Source organism: Silurus meridionalis, chromosome 2, assembly GCF_014805685.1.
Source record: "Silurus meridionalis isolate SWU-2019-XX chromosome 2, ASM1480568v1, whole genome shotgun sequence".
Classification (NCBI taxonomy): Eukaryota; Metazoa; Chordata; class Actinopteri; order Siluriformes; family Siluridae; genus Silurus; species Silurus meridionalis.
Genome location: NC_060885.1, coordinates 19,338,765 through 19,364,235, shown reverse-complemented (window position 1 = coordinate 19,364,235; position 25,471 = coordinate 19,338,765). Strand labels below are relative to the sequence as shown.

The window sequence follows — 25,471 nt, the reverse complement described above, 5'->3', positions numbered from 1 at the left end:
TCGTGAAAAACAGACAAGGCAGTTGTAGATGTCTAGCCAATACAGCAGGCAGAATAAAGATGGGAGGAAGTTAAAGCCCCAGACACCCCCTGATTACATCATAGGTCAAATAGTAGCTCTGGCATAAACAAAACTGAATGATGTTCATAAAAATGAATAATGTTCATCCCATAAATGTATGAGAAACACGAAAATAGATACATGCATGATATATCAAAGACCTAAAATGACATTTTTTTATCACAATTTTATTAACAAAGACACAAAGCCAAGCAGCTCCTGTCAGTAGAATGTCATATACAAGTTCAAACAGAACAAACACACAAAGCAGCTACAATATTGCACTTTGTCACAATGCAGAGAAGCAGCATACCGCAGCGATCATACAATGCAGTGTATAATGTACAACAAACCTGCATGAACTTTTTGTCATACCTGTTTTTGCAGTTGAACCTTGCCTTCAGTGGTCCATTTTTATTCTTAGAAAATGGTATACTCTTTGGATTAAAGAGCTGATAACAATAAGACGACATTTTATACCATTAAATTATAAAGTAGTTGCCTTACCAATCAGTAATCCATCTCAATCACTAATTAGAGACCAGACCTGGTCACGCTTAGCTACTTCAAGACTGGTCAAAGATATAATCTACAGTGCACATTCAGCTGTAACTGTGATTTCAGCTCTACTTCAACCAACCAAAGCTGAAAAAAAAAAGAGGCAATACACATTTCTTTAATAATCCTTTTTGAAATATTTTGTCTGTAGCGGATATATGAACAATGTGAAAAGTTAAATAGTTTCAGTTCATTAACTCCTGTACATCAATCTGTATAACATTATACTTTTAGAAAATGTAACAGATGATAAAAGTTTAGCAATAATATCTAAGAAAAGGCTGGGAACCTTTTTCTTCCATGAGACCAGTGAAGTGCTGGTTTTTCTTGGTAGTTATGAAAACTTTGATCCACATTTTAAATTATGGACATCTAAAAGAAAAACATCTGGTTAATAGACTATTTAAGGCTACTTCTGTAGATTGGGTCACGACCAAAAAACTAAAAACAAGAGAGCACGAGAGAGAGAGAGAGAAATCTAATGCCATAATAAAATGTACAGAATGTAAACAGAGTTTAACAGGTGTGGTTCATAATTTACCACAAAAAAGCAAGACAAACTTACAAAACTGAATGTCTGCTGCTAATGAAAATGAACTGGGTAGAAAAACGAACTAATAGGAATAAATCAAACTTCACACATCTGTATGCTCATTTCCAAATCACAGAGCCGCATTCTGTTGTCTTTCACACACATTAAACAAAAAGATAAACAAAAGAAAATAAAATGACGTATAGATGATCATTAATCATTGGGTCGAAAGTGCAACATATGTGGAAATCCCTAACCTGAGCCTGAATAATGTGCTATGTTCAATTTGATTTCACAAGTGGGCATCGAAGTACTCACACTTGTGGATCTGGGAGTGGGTTCAGAACGCATGACTGTTATTTGCACTTATTCAGCAGTTGATCGTATTATTTCTAGTGTTGAACGACAGTACACAAGTCAAATTTGTCTACTGATCTGCAAAATGCAGACAAGTGAAGGTAAATGTCTACAATTGGTTTCCTGTTTAAAATGAAACAAAACAAAAAAATAATAGTTGAGTCCAGGAGTGTCGAAGTTGCCTCAGTCCGTGCCTTCAGTGTACCCTCTCGACTTCATCAGCAATATGCTATGCAGAGCTTCAATGTGCAAGGTCAGTGTGACTGGCACTCAGATCCCGACTCTTCCTCAGACGATTATTTCTTTCCTGTTCATGAAAAAGGAGTGAAAACAATGAAGAGTTCAAGCAGGTAAATCCTCATATATTCTTCTTTTCCGTGTATGAAATAGCATTAGAATTATTACAAACAAATGAGAATTTCCTACACATTTAGAGTTGGCATGAAAGGTTTACTTAGACTTAGGATAGAGAGAAATCACTCACATTTCAACTTTAATTCACTACAACAGATCTGCAGTCAGTCAAAAGTTAACCAATTATTTAAAACAGATTCAAGAATTTGAAGTGAATCTTCTGACAGAATGAAATCATAACTAGGGGATAATTAGAAGTCTATCTGTCACTGTAAAAAGGGCCTACCTTTAGAGGCAAAATATTTAAGCCCATAATAGCTGAGAAAAATTTCAAGCAACAAAATAGACTCAAATCCATTTCCTGCTGCCAAGCTACAAAGTTATAAACAGACGGTACACCGAACACCTGTTTAAACAATTGCATGTAAATATACAAAGGGACCACACAGACACCGTATTGTTCAGAATAGAGGCACAAATTAACCAAGTTTGCAAGTGATCACTAGTCTTTTGAAGTCATGTTCTCCAGACAAGATTAAAAGACAACCAAAAATGAAACGCTCAAACAGAATCCCAACAAAAAATTGTGGACTACATGGAGAAAACATGTCGGAGCAAGGAAGCTTGCGGAATTACACTACATGGACAAAAGTATTAGAACACCTTGAGTTTTTGGTTCTTCTCCAAACAACAAAGTTGGAGGCATACAGTTGTATGAGATGTCTGGATGCGTTTGCATAAAATTTTCCCTTCTCTTGAACTAGGAGAACCAAACCTATTCCAGCCTGACAGTGCTCTTGTGTACAAAGTGAACTCCATGATATGAGTTACACGAGTTGAAATGGAAGAACTTGAATGACCTGCTATAGAGCGCTCACCTCAACCCTCTTAACAATCCCTTGGAATTTGAGTCCAATGCATCAAGACTAAATTGCAACAGTCACCAAATTACACAATAAAGCTACATTTTTCACAATCTTGTACAAGAACCTTTAGTTATTTCAGTGAGTAGATACTTTTTTTTTTTTTAATCGGCATCGCACCCACACAGGAAGTCTGACTAGACTAGTCTTAGCCAAAGTGCTTTCCAAATGTCAAACTTCAGTTGCATACAGAGACTCAGATATTGCACAAAGTGGCCTTTGTGGGATCATGATTAAAAGCTTTCTAAAATTCCAGACATTTACTACATTTGTTTTCATATGAATACTTAAGACCATCCTCTTCATTAAAAGCTGAAATGAATCACAATGACCATGTACTGATAATATTGTTGTACTAATTCCTATGTAATAAGATTTTTGAAAGTTTTTGTGATCTTACTGCTCAAAAAATCTAATGACCATAAAAACTAAAACACAGTTAAAAAAAAACATTTCCATAATCTGAGCTGGATCAGGGTGAACATTCTTTAAATGCTTTAAATATGTATTCCTATTTTGCACTGGTTTCTTTATCATTGAATTTATCCCAATGATTGATTAACAAGGTATTATAGCAGTCATCAGTGTCACAGTTATGTTACATCGGGTTACAGTGGTGATTAGTAGACACTATGACATGAGCTGTTAGTATTTGATTGTGAATCCACATTTGGGATCAGTGAAGTGTGGGGAGTGTCAGGAAAAAGTTTAATACACAACAAATTAATCTAAAAAAAAAAAAAAGAGAGAGCGAGCATATGAGAGAGAGAGAGAGAGAGAGAGAGAGAGAGAGATTCTTACTTTGAAGAGTTCGCCCACAGGTTTGTCCGGGACGTTGAGAACCCCCAGAGAGCTGGCCCTCTTCATGCTGCTTCCAAGAGAGCCACATGCAAGCACACACTCAATCAGGTCAAAGGGCGGAGGAGAGAAGTGGTGTTTAAATGGCAGGTATGGGTGGCTGTGAGGCACGGCTGTGCGTTTGTTAACCATATTAATGCAAATCCCACACAGGTTAGTCACTCTACAAAAAGGATGTGATGCATCGATCTCAAACAAACACAATGAAGCATGCAGTGCAGTGTGTGTGTGGTGTTACTGACAACACTGCTGAAATATGTTGTGTTTACTCATCTTTTAGCAGTTAAACTGAACACCGATAACTTGCAAATCTGTTCCGTCTGTAGTAACTACAGCCACCATTTTTTAAACATTTCAGTGTTCACACCACTGCAGACGCTGTGTCTTTAAGCTTAGCAATGCTGCTAAACCATTGGGTAAATCCCTAACTGGTATAATAATGTAGCCATGGGTACACTGGCACCAAAAAAGCATTCCTAATAAGAGGCAGACACAATCCGAACCACAAAACAGCTCCGAACTAGAGCTGAAATGAAGAAGAATGTGTGGGAGAATTCAAGAAAGACAAAAGGCAAAAACAAACTGAAATTTATAGCATGGTAGTAGACAGAAGTAGAGAGAATGGAGAAAAGAATCAAAAATAAAAAAGCCAGGGCAAGCAGAAAACATGAACCTACAAAAGGAATGAAAAAAGAAATAAAATGGAGTAAAGCAGGCATGCGGCAGACACTGGATTTGCATGGAAATGTTTATTCGATAACCAGTACAACAGAAAGCAATTTACGCACACAACAAATCCATGCAGACAAAATGAAGACACTAAAACTGTAAGACATTTAAAAAAACAACAACATAAAAACAATCACTTAAAAATAAATAAAAACATGAGGAGAGTTTAGCAAAACATGCTAAAATAAAATGTGCAAAAAAAATTACAAAATCAAATAAAAAAAGGAAACTTTTTTTCCCCCAGTTTGACCATACAGTAGAGCACTAGTGCTGTACACTAATCATATATTTATTATTCTGTAAGTGTAATTATGGTCCTCTAGAGGAAAAAAAAATACAATGCTTAAATGCTGCTTTCTTTAATAAATAAACACCAGAATGTTACAGCATAAAAGCCTGACATAAGAACTCAGTTAGTGACATTTTGGCACATCAAGTTATCACTGAAGTAGTGACATATGCAACAGGAAACATGAGAGTCAGCCAGTTCAGCGTAACACATTGGAAACGTTTACTAGTTTCCAATTTTTATGCCCAAGTTATGCAGATCAAGCAAGTCAACCCTTTCATCCATTAAAGAGTGTTTTAGTAGAGCAGCCGACAGAGCATGAGATGACTGTGTGTACAAGCTTTATAATCAAAGGTAAAGCCGTGTTGTCTTTTTTTCCATCAAAAATGTAGTTTGTTCTTATGACCTGCAAAACACAGCTTTTACACAATTTCCAGTAGACTGTACCATTTACTCAATCGTTTTTTTCCCTCCTTGTCTGTACAAATCTCTCCTGGATTTTTTTCCTTGAAAATAAGATTCACACCCCTCCTCATGAAACTTCAGTCTTATGATACCTTAAATCCTCTTTTTTTTATTGCATTTTCATCACATTTTGTCTTACAACACCACTATTTTGGTTAACATCCCTGATCCCTGGGCACGTAATACTCCCCAACTTAATTGCATTCTCTTACATATTAAAGTCAAGTGGGGGATTTGCTGCATTCACAAACAAGCCCCCACCAGGGTTTAGTAAAAAATAATCTTCTCTTAATCTTCACTTAATCAGTCTTAACCTGTTACACTCCTTACAAGTCAGTGTTCGGTCCTATCAAGGGTCAGGTCCATAGCTGGGTAGTTTGGGGGTGTTGGAAGGGGAATCTGAGAGGACAATGGGGTAGTAGTGATAGTTACCCAGGATTCTTGGGTTCGGTTTCTCGTGAGCTGCCTCCTTTGAGCTTGCGGACAAGCTTCTCGCTGCTACGGCGAATTGAGGCTCGGAGTTTACTGAAGGAGCCACTGCGCTTTAATGAGCCCGTGCCGTCCTGCAGACAGAAAGACTTCAGTATTACACACAAGGTCACATTTACTCAAAGCAGTGCACATGTCTGTCAAACACACACACGAAGAGAAAGTTCTCAAGCATTTACTACGCTTTTGAAACAGTTCTCAAAGTGTCATGAGTTTTTGATTAGCATGCTGTGATTCTCTGATGACCAGAGTAACAAAGCTCTTACTATTTATTTAAATGCTTGCACATAAATCTTGATAATTTTTTTTAATCAAATATAATTAATACATAACTATTCTTGGCAAACAAGCAAATTTATTAGCATTTCAGGCAGTAGACTAGATCATATATTGGATACCACCGCAACATGATTTAGTTTAAATTTAGCTGAAGGTTTTGTAATTTTGGACAAAGGAATTTACTGCTGATTACTGTTGAAAATATGGATTTCCAGCGCAATAATTTCTGATTCCACATTTGGGTGATTAGTTGTGTTTAATATTTGCCACTAATCCTGTTTGGTTTACCCCTCTTCGCTCTGCTGCAGTCTCCTCTGCTGTGTGCCCTGAGCACTGCTCCTTATCCAAACAGCCGAGTAAGGTGTGGAGATGCAAAGAAAATTGCCAAAGATATACAAAAAAGGGCAGGTCAAGAAAGGCAAAGCACTGACACGAAACAGAAAAAAAAATGACCTCAAATCTAATGACAATCACATTTAAACACACACACACACACACACACACACACACACACACGAAAGAAAATACTTATAGACATGTACAAGGAAACAGGCAAAAGCTGTAGTGAGCACACAATCAGTTTATTAAGACAAGATGCAGCATCATCAGATAGCAGACCAGTAGGAAAAGAGGTGCATACAACTCCCAAACAAGTCCCCCAATCCCCTTTTTCATTTGATGTTTTTTTTTCTCATCTCATCAACTCCTTGCAAAAAAACAGATGAGAACTTTAGGCAGCACTGTACACCAAGTTTAGACAGCAGCTCAAAGACATAATCATGCTACTGTAATTTAGGGAGTTCCTAAATAAAGGTTTTATAATTTGTTAAGAGATGAAATTGTGAAAAGCAGTGAATCAGAAAGGAATGGAAAGTGAGAGTCACTGTAAGAGTCAACACATCTATATACCATACTCGGAAATATTATGTCAGCTGCCAGTGGTGCAAAGGGTCTCAGAATAAGCCCTCAAAATATAGTTAAAGCGCACTGATATGGCTGGCAGAAGCAGAGAGAGAGAGAGAGAGAGAGAGAGAGAGAGAGAGAGAGAGAGAAAGAGAGAAAGAGAGAGAGAGAGAGAGAGAGAGAAATATAAGACTTGTCAAGGATATACAAAGAAATTCAGTCCAATAATATACACTAAGTGGCATAGGTCCACATTACAGCAGAAGCAGTGGGACTTCACAAGTGTGAATTTTGTGGCATGGGTATATATATTTTTTGGGTGAATGTGTTGACCTTCTGGTTAGTAAAAACATGCATCAGCGCTATAGGTTTGGACTGTTTGTCAGGAAGCACCTTCACAAGTTTAACTTCAACTGGACATTAACTAAAAAACAAGAGGAAGGCAAGTGGCACAACAGTGGTGTTAACACTGCACAATCACTGCATCTGATGTAAACTGTGCATTAGTCACAAATCCGTACAAGCTTCTTAGTAATAGTGTGGTATATGTGAGAATTTTAGACGACAGACAGATACACAATTAGTAAAGACAGATAAATACAGGGTGTCCCAAAAGTCTTATACATAGAAGTAATGAACACTTTATAGCAAAACTGGCTAATGCGAGGTTGTAAAGGTTTTTAACTGGAAGTACTGCGAGCACATCACAAGACATAGTTACCAAACTGCGAGCCAAAGTTATGAGAGACGAGCTTTTACTAAGAAATGGTAATGGATATTTGTAATCATGGTAATATTTTGTAAGAAAGTGTAAAGTATGAAGACTTGGGACACACTGTAGATTAAGAGATGATTCTGTGGCATTAGGATTAAGGAAATAAATATAATAAGTAAATACAGTGCCACATTTAGTCGGCTATGACAAAAGAGATAAAGCCAAGACTGGCCCGTACGCAAGACTTGTTTACACCTATCAGAGCTGCTTTGGCCAGCTAGAGCCCAGATGAGGACGAGCAGGAGGGCAAAGAAAGGAGCCAGTTGGAGAGAGCAGACGGAAAAGGGCAAAGGTGCAGAGGGAGGTGAGGCGAGTGTCCATCATGCAGAAGGTAAGTTCTACAACCACAACAAGGCATCTGGAGTTACACCTGTGCAATCACACAAGAGACAGGCAGGGAGAGAAAGAGAATAAAAGAGAAAGTAGTGTGAGTAGGCAGGTGGAAAGAGAAAGAGATTAAAAGACTGCACAACACGAGATACAACAGCATGTAAAATTAGTAGTGATTACATGTAAGAAAGAGCAAAGAAATGGAAAATGAGTGGACCAAACAAAGGAGCCTAAAATCAGACAGCGATCCCAATAGTTTATATGAGTAACAAGCTGTAAGACATCGTGGCTAAAATACAACAAATATGAGTGGATTAAAAAAAAAAAAAAAAAGAATAACACAGCAACATAAAAATTTCAAGCGTTCATCCTCATCCTATGGTGATTCAAACACAAACGTATTTATAAATAAAATGCAAAAATCTGTGAAACTACAAAAGCCAACTTTCATCTTAGTGAAATTAACTATATATCAAGTGTAATCTCTGTCTTAAGTGCAATTTAAACATTTCAGCTTTCGAAAAACTATTCAACTGTATTGAACATTTCACTTTGCTTTAAAAGCAAATCCTGTAGAACCAATACTAAACTGAATTAATTACAGTATTTTAAGGGAATAGTATAAGTCCTTCACAGCTTTACTACATAGTCTCTCCTCTTGTAGCCTTAAGAAGTTACATGGACGCACAATAACACTAAGACCAGCCAGAAAACTAACACCACCGGCTAACAAATCACTAAGGGGGACATGGAAAAGAGCAGCATAAAGAAAGCAGAAAAATAAGAAAAGGAGCAGGAAAGGAGCAGGAAAAACTTATGAATCAGAAGACATTAACAGAAACATTTCAGCCTAATGAGTAAACTGTTCATCCACCCAGCACACACACACACACACACACACACACACACACACACACACACACACACACACACACACACACACACACACACACACACACATTATTAAAGCTGTAAATCACAGTTTAAAGAAGTACAGAACACACAGCCCATGCCAGCAAATTGTGTGTAACCTTAAGATGAACATGAAGACCCTGCTGAATGTGTGTTAGTTTAGCAACCACAAGGGCAAAACATACATGCTGATTGACTTCTGTCTAACAAACAGTCAATTTAATTTAGATTGTTAGTTGGTTAGATATATTACAGCTAGCAAAGGGCAGACATTGCTACAAGAAAATGTTAAGATAAAGCACGTAGGTGAGTGTGTGTGAGTGTGTGGATACAACTACAGTCTACACCAGTCGTGAGTGGATGATTTGCTGCTGTTGCTACTGGAGCAGAAAAGTTCAGATCCAAGACTGCACAGAGACTACAGCAGAGGTATAAGAGGTCAAAATAGCAACTAAGAAGATGCAGCTTCTCATTTGGCTTCTTCTAAAAAAAAAAAAATTATTAGATTGTTTTCTTAGTTAGTTAGCATTAGTTAACAGTGTGGCATTTTAGATGATCGTTTCTTACTGTTTGTAGTGTCGTATGAATTTATCATTGACAAACCCTGCATTTTTTCATCACAGGTTTGTTACTTGGTAATACCAGAGAAAAAAAAAGTGTATATCTTTAATTTAGAGAATAATACACAAAGAGTGAAGGCTTAATAAGGTTTTCTCATTTCAACCGACCATTTTATAAAGTGCATTTACTTCGTTCTGTTAGCGAATGGACCTTATGTGTATTACGTACAGTGGGACCCCAGAATACGAATTTAATTTGTTCCAGAACACGATTCACACTCTGAAATATTCTAATACTAATACGAATTTCCCCATAAAGAATAATGTACAGTGGGATAATTCGTATCACATGACCACAAATATTATTATAAAAATACAACCAATATCCACTAATATTATTTATTTTTTAGCATTTAATAATAGTGCCTTAAAAACATTAACTTTACTTGGAACTTTACCTTTGAGAAGAGTGAAATCTAGCATGATGGAGATGACGTTCGGAGGAGAAGGAGGGAGAATTATTGTTTGGAAAAAGACAAATCTCCTTCACTATGATATCGGGCAGACTGTCACCCGAATCACTGTTATTTATTTTTCTCTTTTTTGATACACTTTGCTTCGTTTCATGATTTTACTACTTTACTGCGATACTGTTCAGTGATGAATATTAACGAAACAAAGACACAGCGATAAACTCAGTGCTTAGACAGTGCTCTCACTTGAAGACGCTGAGAGTTGAGAAACGGTGTGCAGGAACCATCGTCCCTTCGAATTTTAGCTTGCGAGATTCGGATGATTCATATTCTGAATTTTTATCTGTAAACCGATATGAATTTCGATTTGTATTCTGAATTTTTATGGGTAAACCAATACGTAAAGTTTTATGAATTTCGATTTGTATTCTGAATTATACGTATTCAGGGGCACTCGTATTCAGAGGTACCACTGTATTTGAATATGCCAGACTAAATATACAGGTTAAAAATCTATGTACTAAGTAAAGGGGAAGTGATTTCTTCTCATTAAGAGAAAAAATCCCTGCGGTTAATTTGAGACCTATAGTAATGATCTAAAACACAATACATACACAATATTCATTGGTATAATATTGTAAAAATGATCTATTTCATTCAGTAAAGCGTGAATAATAATAAAACTATGCAAGCATTAGTAAATAAATCACATTCAGGCTGCTTAACCTAATTAAAAGTACATGAGAAAATGTTTTTGTTCTAGCATTATAGCAAACTATATATGTATATATAATGTGTCCATGTGGTTCCTAGCACGGTGTACACTGCTGATGCGATTTATACACGCTTAACTCCTAATGCAACATTCAATAAAATAACTAGATGGATTTAATAAATAAATATAAATAATAAATATAAATTAATTAATTAAACAAAAAAATCAATAACAGACCACACCTGACTAAAAAATAATAATAATTCAATCTCTTTCATATATTTAAAATGTATGTATTGCTTCCCAAAAGCCTTCTGGTTTTAATTAATATGAAATTTTATGTAAACTTTAATAATCCGATCTATTCTTTCCTTTAACAACAGTAAAAGAATGCACTTTGAAGCACCTATTGAAACTGATTATCACCTTAACATGTTGTGTGAAGCCTTTAAACAGTAGGCAAGTGTGTGTGCGGCTGGGCAGTGTGTGCTGCACTTACCCCATTCCATTCCACACTCATACTCACTTCCTCTCCTCCATCTGGGCCACTCTCGTACTTCACCGTGTCAGAGATCAGACTCTCTCTGCTGCGCTGCTTCTCCCGAGCTTCTGGATCCCCCAGAGCCTCAGCCACACGCTGTTTATGAGATGAGTCCAGACCCTGCAGAGGTTGGTATGAGATTTTGGTCCACATTGACCATATCATATCTACAAACTTTTCAGGTGCACTTCCATGCTGCTAATCTCCTGTTACCACATGCTAAAGATGTTCTGCTGGATCTAATATATTCTTTATATGGTTTGCATTTATATTGTTACCATTTTTGTTTTCCTCATTTGTGATAGTGCTCACTTCAATGTTCAATGTCAAGTCTAAATAAAATGAACTATCAAAAAATATGTCAAATTTGATGAGTTCTTTGGGGTGTTTTTTTTTATAGATAATTTTCATTACATTGTATCCATATTGCCCAACACTAGTTAGAACTTATCAAGGTTATACATTAGAAAGAAGTAGCAATTCTGTTTAATGTACCTTACAGACATGCCTAACTTCACCCATTAACTTTTTTTAAAATCGCTTTAAGATTAGCACAGAAATGATCAAGTAAACCTTTTTTCGGGAACGCATAGCAGCTTCTTCCAGTGTCTCAGCGGCCTCAAACTTGCCCTGCCTCCTGTACAGAGCTCCCAAGTTCTTCAAAGTGGTTGTTACAGTAGGGCTAAAGAGAAGAGGGAATATAGATCCTGATCAAAAAATAGAGCTAAAACATTATAAAAAAAATGGCAATATATATTAAATATTAGAAAATCTTGATTGATTAAGCTTTCATTAAGAATTCCAAACAATCAAGCCAAGAACTACCATATGAAGTGCATTAGAGGGTAAGTGATCTGTACAACACAAATTTTCACCTGTCTACTTTGCAGGCCTTATACCATCCACCATACTCTACAAAAGGGGAGCCATCTTTCTGCTTGCCCTGAAACAAACAATTATTTATGACCATCCTCCAAATATTCCACAATAGTCTTTATATTTAAGTGGTGAATTGTTCACTTCTGCTTACTTTACTCTGTTCCTCTCTCTCCTCTGCATGCATCCAGATAGGCTTGTTCTCACCTGCACAAACACAGTAAAAGAAATGAAAAAAATGAAAATGAAACGGACAAACCAGATCGAGCATCCATAGGAATTAATAGACACAAGAAGATTGCTTTAAACATCTGCTCATATGGCAGGCTGTGACATGCTCAGAGTTCAGGTAATTACACAATAACCAGAACCCATTTTATATCAAGTCACCAGATAACATCTTACCATCTACAGAGCCAAATTCCCTCTCATGAGCTCGTGTGAGGATCTCTTTATAGAGAGTCTCTGCTTGCTTGAACTTCCCTTGCTTCAGATAACATGAGGCCTTAGAAAGAGAGAAAACACTTTGATCAACAAAAATACAGGAGGTACTTAGCCTTATAATACCTACACGTTGATGTATGAAGCTACAATCATCAATGTAAAGTTACAGCATCCCTTTGTTGGGAGATCCTCCATCTGCTTGACAAATTATGAATTGTGAATTATGAATACCAGGAGTTTCACTTCAAAGCATACATAAAAGATCTAATTCTGTGATAAAATACCAGTATGTACTACATAATTGTGTTTTTCGCAGATGTGTACACACAGCTGTACAGAATGGGGACACACACAAAAAAAAGCATTCTACAACCACAATTCCACAAAAGTTGGGACACTGTGAAAATGTAAATAAAAACAGAATGCAATGATCTGCAAATCTCATAAATCATGTTCTTTACAATAGAATGCAGAAAGCATAGCAAATGTTAAAACTGAGGAATTTAAAATACAAATACAATTTAAGGAATACAATATGGTAATATTTCATTTGATGGCTTTAACATGTCTCAAAATGCTGGGAGGGGGCAACAAAAGATCGGAAAAGAAATGTTATTAAAAGAAATGGCTGGAGGAACATTTAACAACTAATTAGGTTAAATTGCAACAGGTCAGTAAGATGATTAGGTAAAAAACAAAAAAGTAAAAAAATAAATATCATCTACAATAATATCAAAAGATTTATAGAATCTGGAAAAATCCTTGATCACAAGGAACAAGGGCAAAAATCAATATCAGATTTAGGGATGCAGCTTTCGATTATTTTAGTAATTTAATTTTATTCAATCGATTAATCAAGTAATTGGATAAGAAGTACCTTTTTTATTAAAGAGCAATACTAAATATACAAGATAAAATAAATGTCTCTTAAAATGAACATTGTTTCCTTTTTTTATTATTGGTGAAATTGCATACAAGAATATCTGAAAACTAAAGCAATTCAGAGCATTTAATAGCAATATTACATCAAAATACAATTATAAATAAAAAGCATAAATAAAAATATAAAAATCATTTCCTAATTACTTAAAAAAGCTAAACACACTGTACAGTGTTTTCTTTATGTTGTAGTTTGAAATGGTCCCAAACCATTCCCAAAAACCATTTCTCATCCTGCAGCGTCGTCTGTGTTCACCTGTCCAGAGCGGTCCAGAGTTTAGCGGTTGGGGCATCAGTATTTATGGTCCGTGGGGAAACACAATGATCTGTGTTTAGTTAAATGCTCTAAGGGTCTAAACGGCAGATAATAATTTGCCACATTTCTTTATTGTATTCAAATTACCTAAGTTGCTCAATGAATCGTTTCAGCCCTAATAGGATGCTCATGATCTTCCGGCCCTTGAGCATAATTCTGAAACGGAAATCACTGCATGGGTGCAGAAACACCTTTAGAACAAATTTCTATGTGAACAAAGTTTGCTGAGCTATCCATAAATGCAGGTTAAAGCTCAATTATGGAAAGATGAAGCCATATGTGAACATGATTCAAAGATACCACCATCTTTTCTAAACCTAAGCTTATTTAAAATTGACCAAGGAAAAAAAAAAAAAAAGTTCTGTGGACAGAAGATACACATGGTAAACATAGCCCTGTCCTAACTTTCTTGATATGTGATACAGCTATTTGATATGTTTCTATGTTCTATTGGAATAAAATATGGGTACAAGATTGGCAAATCATTCCATTTTTATTGACATTTTACAAAGCGTTTAAACTTTTTTGGAATTGGGGTTCGAATTGGGGTTGTTAAAACCTTCCCTTTAAAAAGCCGATTTTATGACTGTTTGCGATCTATTGCCACCTTTACAGTTGGAAAGCCTGCAGTTGTATATAAACCAGAATAAATGAGAAGGAAGAGTCTTTATATATTATATATACATACATATTATATATATATATATATATATATATATATATATATATATATATATATATATATATATATATATATATATATATATATATATATATATATATATATATATATATATATATATATATATATATATATATATATATATATATATATATATATATATATATATATATACACACACACACACACACACACACACACACACACACACACACACACACACACACACACACACACACATACATACATAAACACACACACACATTTGTATATACATTAATATATAAATAGTAGTTCTAAATATACACATACTTAAGCGAAGAATAAAAACAATAATAGGGTGTCACATTTTATTTACAACATGCTCTAAGCATAGTTTATGCTTAAATCTACAAGCATGGCTGATAAATGAGATCCATGTGCACTGGACTTTGAAAACAGAGATATGGAAGTCACAGCGAGTGAACATGTGTACCATGTGTGGAAGTGTTGGACACATGGAATGACGTAAATATCGAAGGTTCAACATTCCAATAGAAAAAAAAAAAAGGCAGTGGGGCAAATGAAAAACAAATAATAACAGAATGAATGTAGGCAAGTGAACTGCTAAAGATAATTACTGTTAATTACTAAAATACATGTGCAGGGATGAATAGATTTGGATGAATAGATTTACCAGATTGTTTTTGGTCTTGGCTACGTTGGGGTCATCAGGGCCCAGCTGGGTCTGATAGATGTTAAGGGCCCTTTGGTAGTAATATTCCACTTCCTCATACTTGCCCTGGTTCTGACACAGCAAAGCGAGGTTATTCAGCTGCTTTGCCACATCTGGGTGGTCCTTTCCTAGCACCTGTCAGACAACATCAACATACACAGCCATTAAGCGTCTTAAAAAAGAACAAATGACGAACAAATGTGCTTGAAGAACTGCAAAAACACAACATCAGAAAGAATGAGAATGTGTGTGTTTTCAAGATAATGACCACAAATTATAGATGTATAATTTATTTTGTTCCTAGTAGCCACACAGTGTTGTTTAGTTCCACCCTTTATTACATTATGCACAAGCCTACACAGCACTAATAATGCAATACAGCGCTACATGCAATAATAATGCAGTTTATTATTTGTCATTTGGGCAGGGCATTATTACACAATGATATTTTATTATCAAAACCGGTGAATAAGTAAATTCCCAATATTATGCCACCAAAACGTTTACACCCATTCTAGAAACAGAATATTATGCATTTACGTTACAGTAGTAATGATACAATAGTAATGAAAACAACTGTTCTCAAGGATGGAAAACTGTCAGTGTAATCCAATCATATCATTTTGCCTGGCTGCAAAACGTTCATACAAGTTCTATTCAATTGTACAGGCAGTAATCTTATCATTCTCCTGCATTTATAAACAAAAAACATATAACAACAAAAAAAAAAGTTTAGAAGTTGTGTAATGTAGAAAAGAAAATTTGAAATCATTTAGGTACTTTTTATCTTAGTCTGATATGATAACCAGATGAACTCTATAGTACCTTTCTCTACTTAAATCTATATTTCATTTCTCAATTATCTAATTAATTCACTGTGAACAAACTTTTTTTTCCATGTTTACAGCTCAGACCAATCATAGGTTCATGTAATTGGTAAAAATAAGTTTTTTCTTTAAAAATAAATAAACAAACAATAGGTATTAACATTTCTTTAACATGTCTATATTAAATTATCAATAGCACCAGTCTACATCTCATTCACTTAAAATAAATGTTTAATATTAAGCAAAAAAATAAAATAAAATAAAATAAAATAAAATAAAAAAAGGGGTTTATTGATTTGGTTTCATGGGTATTCATACACATTGCACAGAAATCACTCCTACCCACCATTTCTCTGATCTCCAGTGCCCTTTTGCATAGTGGTTCAGCCTCTTTGTATTTCCCACGCTTACCATAAAGAACAGCCAAATTATTCAGTGTAGCAGCCACCTAGGAGACAGAGACCCACACACACACACACACACACACACACACACACACACACACACACACACACACACAACTAAGATAAAGCCAATCCATAATACAGCTCTAAAAACAACAAAATCGAACAACTGTTTTGATTTAGGGCAAATAATTGAAGTCATCAGAGTTCACAGGAAGTGAGTCAGATCTGACCCAAGATCACCATCATCAATTCGGCCCGCTGATAAAATCTAAACAAATTAACAGCCCACAGTTTCTTTGGTAATCATCTTCTGATTGATTGAAAGGTGCTCCTGATCCACATGCATGTGTGGGATGAGGTAAGTGGGTTACAAAAAAATAGTGATTAAGAAAGAAAGTCAGAAAATATTTTCTAACCTCTTTTTATACACAGTAAAGATGCAGGTCCTGCTGAAGAGCCACACAAACTGGTAAACTGGTAGGTAGGTACTACCAGCTTGAACACACACACACAAATTCTACTGCCAATTACTAATTCTCTCTAACTCTCTTCTTACTTGGCCAGAAGATTTTCTCAATTTTGCTTACAAAACCTGTCAAATAATTCAAAACCTCTTGAGTAAAAGAACAGGTGTTACCTGCTCCCCTCCCACACCCACACATACCGCAGGATGGTCTTTGCCCAGTGTTTTCTCTCTGATATCGAGTGCATCATTTAGAAGGTTTGCAGCCTCTTTGTACTTATTCTGGTCCCTGAGACGAGAAGAAAGAAGAGATCAAAAGAGTGACAACAGTCTGCTAAAATCCATTCTATAGCCTCTTATGAGAATTAACCTTCTTCATACTTTGTGAACCATGTTGTGACGAGTAAAAAGTAATAATAATAAAAAAAAATGCAAAAGTAAAAAAAAATTATAATAATAAAAAAATTACAAAATGCACAAGAGTTTAAATTTACATACTTCCCCAACCTTCTATTAATATTAAATTTAGCTATTAAAATACTTTCTTATAGATTTTTTTATTATTAATTTGCACTTTAAGCACCTAAATCAAATCCAGTTTATTTTTTATAGTTTCAACAGTAGATGGCAAAAAAGTCGGAATATATATGTAGAGGTCAGACCTGTAGACAAGGGCAAGAATGTTAAGCATTGTGGCAACATCAGGGTGGTTGTGGCCTGAGGTCTTCTCCAAGTCCTCCAGCGCCTGTTTACACAGCGGCACAGCCACCTCATAGCGACCCTGAGAGGCATACTGGATTACTAGGTTGTGCAGGGTTCGGAGCCGTGCTGGAATCTCATATCCTCCCTGCTGAGCTGCTGCTACAGCACTGCTGTGTGGGGGCTGGACTACAGAGAGAAAGATGGACAAAGGTAGAAATAGTGAAACAATATTCTTGGTGCCATTCAAAAATTGTATATAGTAAACAATAAACAAATATTAGAATTTCACCATCTCTATACAACTCAAAAATAGAGCAGAATATACAGGGAGGGAGACAGAACCAACAAAGTTTTGCGTATGTACACTGAATTTATATTTTATGTATGTATACAGACACACTTAGTATGGACAAAAATATTGAGACACCCAACATCGTCAGCCACATTTCTTAAAAGAAGCAAAAATTTGACAAGTAGTTTATATTGCATCAGTTAATGATATTGATTAGAGATGCACCCAAAATAGTATAAAAGGAAAGGTTTTCTGACAAAAGTGATAAAAGAACGAGCGTTTTGATCTAAGAAGACAGACAAACTTTCAACAATATTGACGTCAAAAACGAAACACTTTACAAATAATGTTAATAGTTTTAAATAATAATAGCAACATTATTTAAATAAAATGAGCAGGAAGCTGAAATACTTTTTTGCAGGCACACAGTCAAAAAAATGTATACTGCACACAAAGGAAAGCACCCGGTACCCGCAGTATAACATGGAGATGGATCATAAATGCTTTGGGACAATTTTTCTGTCTGGAGTTTGTAAAGATGATAAATTCTGCTTAGTACCACAAAATATCACCCTCAAAACTTTTACCCATAGTTGGCCATGAACTTACATCCAAATCACTAGAAAAATGTATTTCACTGCTGTTGCAATCTCTCAATTTGTAGCTTATTGAAATGGAGTCCAAACATAAAATAAATTATTAAAAAATATATACTGCATGAAGAAAAGTCTAAGGTCCATTAGTCAAACAGCTCAGCAAAACTGTTATGATTCCCAGAGGATATTTTATAATTTATTGTAACTATGTACGTGGTCATCACAATTGCTATGAAAACAATATCTTGCAGTCAGAACCTCAATATATTAATAAAAATTGTTTTACATTTTCTTCTGCTCCATTCATTAAGTTAAGGCTGAAAACTGACTCATTTTCATGTGAGGTGCCAATTATTCTACATTTGACTCTATATTATAATTCCAGATACAAAATGTGTTGTGGATTATGCTGTAAGCAAACCTGAGTGTTTAGAGGAATCTGATAAACCACAATTTTCACCTGAATAAAAGATTATCTCCATGGCACAGCCCACAAAACCCTTTCATCTGTGCTCAACAGTCTGATGCAATTAATCAACCAGAAAACAAAGGGGAAAACATAAACCCAGACACAGAGAGACACTCAATCTGTTAAAAAAACAAAAAAAAAAAAAAAAAAAAAACAAACAAACAAAAAAAAAAAAAAAAAAAAGATCAACATGAACCTTTCACTGTCAAAGTGTATATATTTTTTTTTTCTCCCCAGTGCTTTCAAAAAAGATGTTTCATGCATATCAATTATTTAAAAGTAATACTGTTTGGATGTTTAATTACTAAATTTTAACTGTTCAATTAGCACAAGTGGTGAGAAGAATTGAATAAAAGGACACTTACTGCCAGAGGCTGGCTCATCCTGATCATCAGGGAAAAGATCATCCAGAGTCTCCCGGCTCGAGTCAGAGTCTTTGTCATCCTGAAAGAGAGAGAGAACGATATGGAAGAGTTAAGGAAGTGGTATCTCAGTGAAGATGCTGAACTACTAAAAGTGCTAAACTACTAATCAGTGCCACTGATAGGCCTTCAGGCGAGGCCCTTTACCCTCACCTACTGGGTATTAATGTGCTAACTGTAAGTAAAGGGTGCTCTTTGCTTGTCACATGTGTACATTATAGCATAGTGAAATTTATTCTTTGCATAACCCAGCAATGTTAGGAAGCTGGGGTCAGAGTACAGGGGCAGCCATGATACTGAGCCCCTGGAGCACAGAATTTTAAGGGGTTTGCTAAAGGGAACGAACAGTGGCAGGTTGGTGATATCTGGGCTTGAACACCCGACCTTCCTATTAGTAACCCAGTAACCCAGAGCCCTACTAGTAACCACCCCACCTACAGCTAGTCTCTAAGTTGCGATGGCTGGACTTAATATTGCAACAAAATTGTACAAATATAAGTTTCAAGCAGCAGGCAAATGTTGCAGCGTATATGCAGTACGATAGTTTGGGACGCCGCCAGGATGTAGGGCGGTCGACAGAGTTCAGTTGTCTCTAGACTCTAGACTCTGTGTTAGATTGCATATTTTTGGTGTTTCAAAGCCCATTTTTGGCTTTTGTCTTTCTCGTTTTTATCGGCTTTGCTCTCCACCCACAAACCGAGCCTCGTCCACACACCCGCTGCCAGATACGGTTTATACATTACGCTAGTGTAATTAGTTGCTCTGTTTCGGTAAATTATGTACTGTCATTTGTCAAATTATGAACTAATTGCAGTATATGACTCCATATTGATCACCATTCTTTAAGATTCCTGAGTAGGCTAGGCCACGTCATGACTTACTTAATTTTTTTGGGGTCATTGGAGCGCATCTCCATTCGGGGACTACCTGCAATGAGCAAAATGTAAATGAGAAAGGGAAGAGTTTGGTTTACTGTTGGGCTGAGGTCCTGGTCATATTTCTTTAGCTGATTCATGAACTCCAGGTGTTTCTTTTCCTCCTCCAGCTGGGCGACGCTCTGCTCACTTTTCTGCAGCCGCTGCTGTGTGCCTGCCAGCTCATCACGCAGCCACTGATTCTCCTGGCACAGCCGTCTGACCTGAAACGCACAGACACTTTTATAAAGACAACAAGAGAATTGATACGTGTGTAGTAAAAACCTGAGATGATGTCGGAGTCAATGGATCAAGAAAACTTCATTATTAAGCGTTTGCATCTGTGCGTACCTGTGCCCTGAGCTTCTGTTTCTCAGCCTCTACTGCACTCAGGTGCCCTGAAAGAGCCATCATTACCTGTGGAATTGAGACATGAAATAGTATATTCGTTCTTCAGCCCTTTTTTGTCCAAATGCTTGATTAAAAAGATTTCAACACAAAGGTTGATTTTCAACCGTTTTTTTTTTCACACAACCTGTGCTTCACTAAGCCCGAGCTCGATCATTTCTAGCGAGCGCTGAATCATGACGCTTTTCTCTTCAACAGCTTGACCTTCCTGGTTTTGTTTGAGGCAGCACAGTGTTCCCATCAGACCCTCCAGGATGGCCTGGTGTTCCGCACGCAGAGCCTCCAGTCCCTGCATCACGTCCCGTGTCCGACACAGTAGCTCATCCTGGGACAGCTTGTCTGCAGGGTCACCCTGCCCCTCCACCTCCTTCACACACATCACACTCGACATTTCCTCACGCATCCTACACACACACACACACACACACACACACACACACACACACACACACACACACACACACACACACACACACACACAAAAAAAACATTTTAGTAAAAATTGGCTGTTTGACTAAATACGAATTAATAATTCCATAAATACACTTTGTGGCTTTGTGAATTGAGCATGCTCAGTTTGTGAAACATTTATAGTCTCTCCTTTCAGCCACAGGAAAAAAATACAGGTTGTACAGGTTTCATTAAATTGCAAAGGGGAGAAAAATACATTCCCTTTTTTTTTCTTTTTAATCTCAGACAAAAATTACACTTCAGCAATTTCCATCAAACGCCAAGGGAACCATCTTAAAAAAATTGTGCAGTGGGAGTAAATGGAAAATGGAAAGGAGTTACTAGGAGCTCAACCTACAGTAATCTAATTTATGTTGGAAATCTCATTAGTCTACTCACCCTGTCCTGCGAAAACAATCACACATATAGTGACTGCATTCACAAAACCTGAGGTGGCTTTTGCATGAAATGGAGAGTGGAAGATCTCTGTAACTACTTCCTTCCCTTTTACTAGAATATTTTAACTATTACGCTACTTGAGTGGGTTCTTTAGGAGAGGCAAGTCTGACCTAGCAAGGGAATTACAAAACTGAAAGCAAACACAGAAATGCATACATAAACAACTACCTAGAGTATTAAAAAAAATCAACACCAAATCTCAGTTTATTAAAGATTTACTGTTCCTTATCCTCATAAAAAAATCAAAGTAAAAATGTAAAAGAATAGAGCCACCTGATTTTTGTCTAAGAAGCAAAAGAAAAGAGCAATGACTGTTCCAGCCTCAGCCAGCATAAGGACAAATAGGAAGCGGAGGCCAACGACTCACTCCGAGTTTCATGTGACCCAGTGAAAGGCTGGTAGCTCGACATGTGACAACCACTGGGAAGGAAGTACCAGAGCATGCTGGGAGACAGTGCACTAATTAACTCTCTTGTGCTTCACTCACTCTTGCATGCATCCTCAGGGAATGATGCAACCGTAAAACATCAGAGGACAAACAAAAACAACTATGTACGATTGCGCTGTAGCCTGCGAACAGTTCAAAACATTAGAAGATATGATATATCTTTAGTGATAAAGCCTTTCCTTATGGGATCAACACAGTATTCTGATTCTGATTTATGTGCTAAATACCACCGTTTGGTTATTAATGCAAGTTAACTAACTGACTGCATGTTATCCCTTTTTTTCTTATTGGAATAACAAACTAAACAAAAGGAAAATGTGCAGAAGGTAGACATGCTAAGGACAGAAGTGTTCTTAAAAAGGTTTGGAGTGTAAATTAGCATTCTGATAAATCATTTCCTTTATTTCAAAAGTCAATTCCCTTCATCAAAATAGTCACCCCGAACCGTCTCCACCTCCCAAAAACAACAACAAATAAAACAGAACATTTGATTTTAATCACTAGAGAAATGTTCAGGCTCCACCTTCCCTTACACATTGTTGAAATAAAAAAACATATGAACATATGGCACTGATTATCCCACGATTAACCCAATTAATTTCGACTACTTTGCATGACAATAACTCCATATTAGTTCATCTGAATTTCCTTAGCATATCCTAAAATGTAAATCTGTCCTGTATTACACAAAACAAGGTGTCAGAGAGAAGGGGAACGAGAGCTGACAATCTGCAGCACAGATATTCACTGCAAAGTGCTTTTGCTCCAGGCCTTTGCTGCAATCAGTGATCATTTTATTCCCTAAATAAGAAGAGAACTTTTCTCCTCCTATTCTACATCTATAAGAATTTTCCTACCAACAGATATGCATGGTAATGTCCATAATACATCTACAGTTTATACGTTTATTATTACTGAAGAGAACAGCAGACAGGAAATAGGAATGCTGCTTGTAAGGGGCCGTTAGTCAGAGCTGATGTGTTAATCTGATTGAGCTGCAGTATGACTCACTATTCTGTTCACCAGAAAACTTATGAACTCATGAGGACAAGGGTATAGTGCATTAATGCGAACAGTGACAAGACCACAAAGCAGTGTGGAGTGCAGTGAAGTCTGTGCCATTACAGTGCAACAAAGAGGAAAACCATGTGCCATCTCACAGGAGATGTGACAGGGGCAGAGGACACACTGACATTACTAACTACTGTTCATAGCAGCATTCAGCCATCTTTATCTCTATCTGACCAGCCTCTAACATCTCAAGCACCTTCACTTCCTTAACAGTTGTCGCTGATTTGGACATCTCTGTGGCTTTATATTTAGAGAAATCAACCACCTGGTTCAGTCTTCATTAAATTCGCAATCCTGCTAATGCAATATTTAAGTCATTAAACCCTGTTGCATTTTCTTCTCCAGTTTGCTTGGACAGGTGTGAACACAGCAATCGCACTTAAGTGTTGACTGAAATATTTAGTCTTATTCTGGTTTCCATCAACAGGAAGTGAACCTTCCAGGCCATGTGGTTGGATGTGTGCAGCTGAACTAAATCATGAAGTGCAACCTGACCCTGAAAAGAGAGCTTAAGTGCTGCATTGGATATTTGAACTAACAAACCAAAAAACGTATTCCGCTCTACATGGTTCTTTCCATTTGTCTTCGCCCTTTTTATTAATTTTATTGCTGTGTACAATAGAGTAATACCTGTTTAAAATAGATGTCTTAGTCAGTTTAACAAAAAACAACAAAAACGTGTTTCTTACGTCCATTAACAGCACTCAAGTACTTTAAAAGTACTCTAAAATACATACATACATTATAAAAGCTAAAGCTCTTGTAAGGGGCAGATTTCTCCTAATTCTGTTTTAATAGGAGTGGATGGGGAAGTGAAACATGTACAGCAAGTAGAAGTCAAAAAAATTAATCTGTATTTTGGTTTTCTTTAGACCTGAAACAAAAACATAGTAAGCTGTCTTGTTCTGTTTCTTCAGCATTAAACAAGTGTTACACCAAACCGGTACCGAAATTTCTTAACGTATACCTCAGGCCATCATTTCTCCTGTCATGATAACTCAAAAGAAATAAATATCTATGTTTTTTAATGAAGTGACACGAGATCTTGAGCAAAATCATACACAGTTCTGCTACTGCTGGAAAGGTTGATGGGAGACACTGAGCTGCATCTTCCTACCCAGCACACACAAAACATGCTTTCAGACCAAGTCATGTCAAACGACTAACGCCATTGCTTGAATACTAATGAAAAACTAACAAGGCTTAGCTATATCACAGCCCCATGAAACATCTCTTACCAACAAATACAGGACAAATCAACTTCAACACAAAACATATGGCCCTTTAAATTAATTCAGGATAAGAGCATTACAATTTTGGATGTGACACTTCACTACAAAACTAAATAGTAAACTAAATATAATGCACAGGTGGTGTTTTTTTAATTATTATTTAAGGATTGGCCAAATTTTTTTTATTTTCTTTCAATAATCTCTATTACAAAGACAACTTTCAATGAGGAGGCAGGTTTCCCAATATTTCCTGATATGTAGCTAATCTTGGCTAAGAACAAGTTCAGCCAGTTCAGTAACTGCTTTAACAACTTCCCGAAATATCCATATTTACCAAAAATGTTTTATAATTCATATGTTGGAACATTTTGTCCAAATATATTAATGATTACGTGAATAAGTAACTGCACACCGTGACTCCCACAGCATTGGTTCGCGGCTAACAAGTTAGCTTAGCTATAACCGTGCAGCTTCCCCCTGGTTTAGCGAGTTAGACCTGCTAATGCCCAGCTCACTTCATTTCTCACTCAAGCTAATAAACATTAGTTATTAGTCTGAATTTCTGACTCCCAGTTAGCACTTCTACTCGGAACGGATAAACCCAGATCAGGGACTAGCAAAGACTTTAGCTTGCTAGCTACCAGTCGTGTTTGACATGAGAGGCAGGCACTCCCAGTCAGATTCTACAGGGTGAGACTGCGATAATAAAGTAGACACAAACACCAGCCTTATTAAACTAGTGCGGTAGAAGGAGGTCCAGCACTCACGGTTCTGTAGAACATCTAGCCGCTCCGAAATGTTTATTCAGTGATGGCTCTCGGATTTATTATGATTTTAAAGGAGAGCTGCTGCTGCTGGGGCTCTGGATGAGCAGCCCATTCGGTGAGGCGGCGAAGGTGCACTGTTTGTCTGCGTGTGTGTTGAGTCTTTCTCTCCACAGCAGCGCGGAGGAAACACCAACTCCACTAAGCTCCTGCTGCAGGATCCGCGCTCCCTTCCCCACACACTCCCCCCACGCCCACACACTCCCTCACCCCCCACACTCACCCCTTACCCCCACACTAACTCCCTCACACCCACTTACCCCCTACCCCCACATTTACTTACGCATTCACTCCTTCACCCTCATGTCCCCACACTCACCCCTTACCCCCACATCCACTTACTCACTCACTACCTAAACCCCACGTTCACACATTCCCCCCTTACCCTCACATTCAGTCATTCAGTTCCTCAC

General features: G+C 36.9%; 1 protein-coding gene across 8 annotated transcripts; it reads right to left on the bottom strand.

Moving 5' to 3' along the window:
* Positions 1 to 227: 227 nt before the first annotated feature.
* klc1a (kinesin light chain 1a) lies at positions 228 to 25,241 on the bottom strand. Of its 8 annotated transcripts, none has more exons than XM_046836956.1 (18): positions 25,002 to 25,241; positions 20,702 to 20,978; positions 20,518 to 20,583; positions 20,226 to 20,390; positions 19,196 to 19,274; positions 17,434 to 17,659; positions 16,973 to 17,060; positions 16,248 to 16,349; positions 15,036 to 15,209; positions 12,384 to 12,483; positions 12,133 to 12,185; positions 11,978 to 12,045; positions 11,676 to 11,784; positions 11,088 to 11,222; positions 6,182 to 6,232; positions 5,558 to 5,688; positions 3,586 to 3,655; positions 228 to 1,814 (listed from the first exon to the last, which is right to left on the bottom strand). In XM_046836956.1, the coding sequence occupies exons 2-18, from the start codon at positions 20,975 to 20,977 to the stop codon at positions 1,749 to 1,751; spliced, it is 1,959 nt and encodes a 652-aa protein (XP_046692912.1). In that variant the 5' UTR covers position 20,978; positions 25,002 to 25,241; the 3' UTR covers positions 228 to 1,748. The 8 variants fall into 8 exon arrangements, with proteins under 8 accessions (XP_046692912.1, XP_046692921.1, XP_046692929.1 ...); XM_046836965.1 differs by having other exon boundaries at positions 3,586 to 3,652; XM_046836973.1 differs by lacking the exon at positions 6,182 to 6,232 and having other exon boundaries at positions 11,061 to 11,222.
* Between the last annotated feature and the right edge of the window lie 230 nt (positions 25,242 to 25,471).

Excerpts from the sequence above, each read along its gene's own strand:
- klc1a (XM_046836956.1), bottom strand. The coding sequence starts at position 20,977 with ATGCGTGAGGAAATGTCGAGTGTGATGTGTGTGAAGGAGGTGGAGGGG. Across the intron at positions 12,186-12,383 it reads GGAATTTGGCTCTGTAGATG|GTGAGAACAAGCCTATCTGG; the intron begins GTAAGATGTTAT and ends GTGTTTGTGCAG. Across the intron at positions 5,689-6,181 it reads CTGCAGCAGAGCGAAGAGGG|GACGGCACGGGCTCATTAAA; the intron begins GTAAACCAAACA and ends TTCTGTCTGCAG.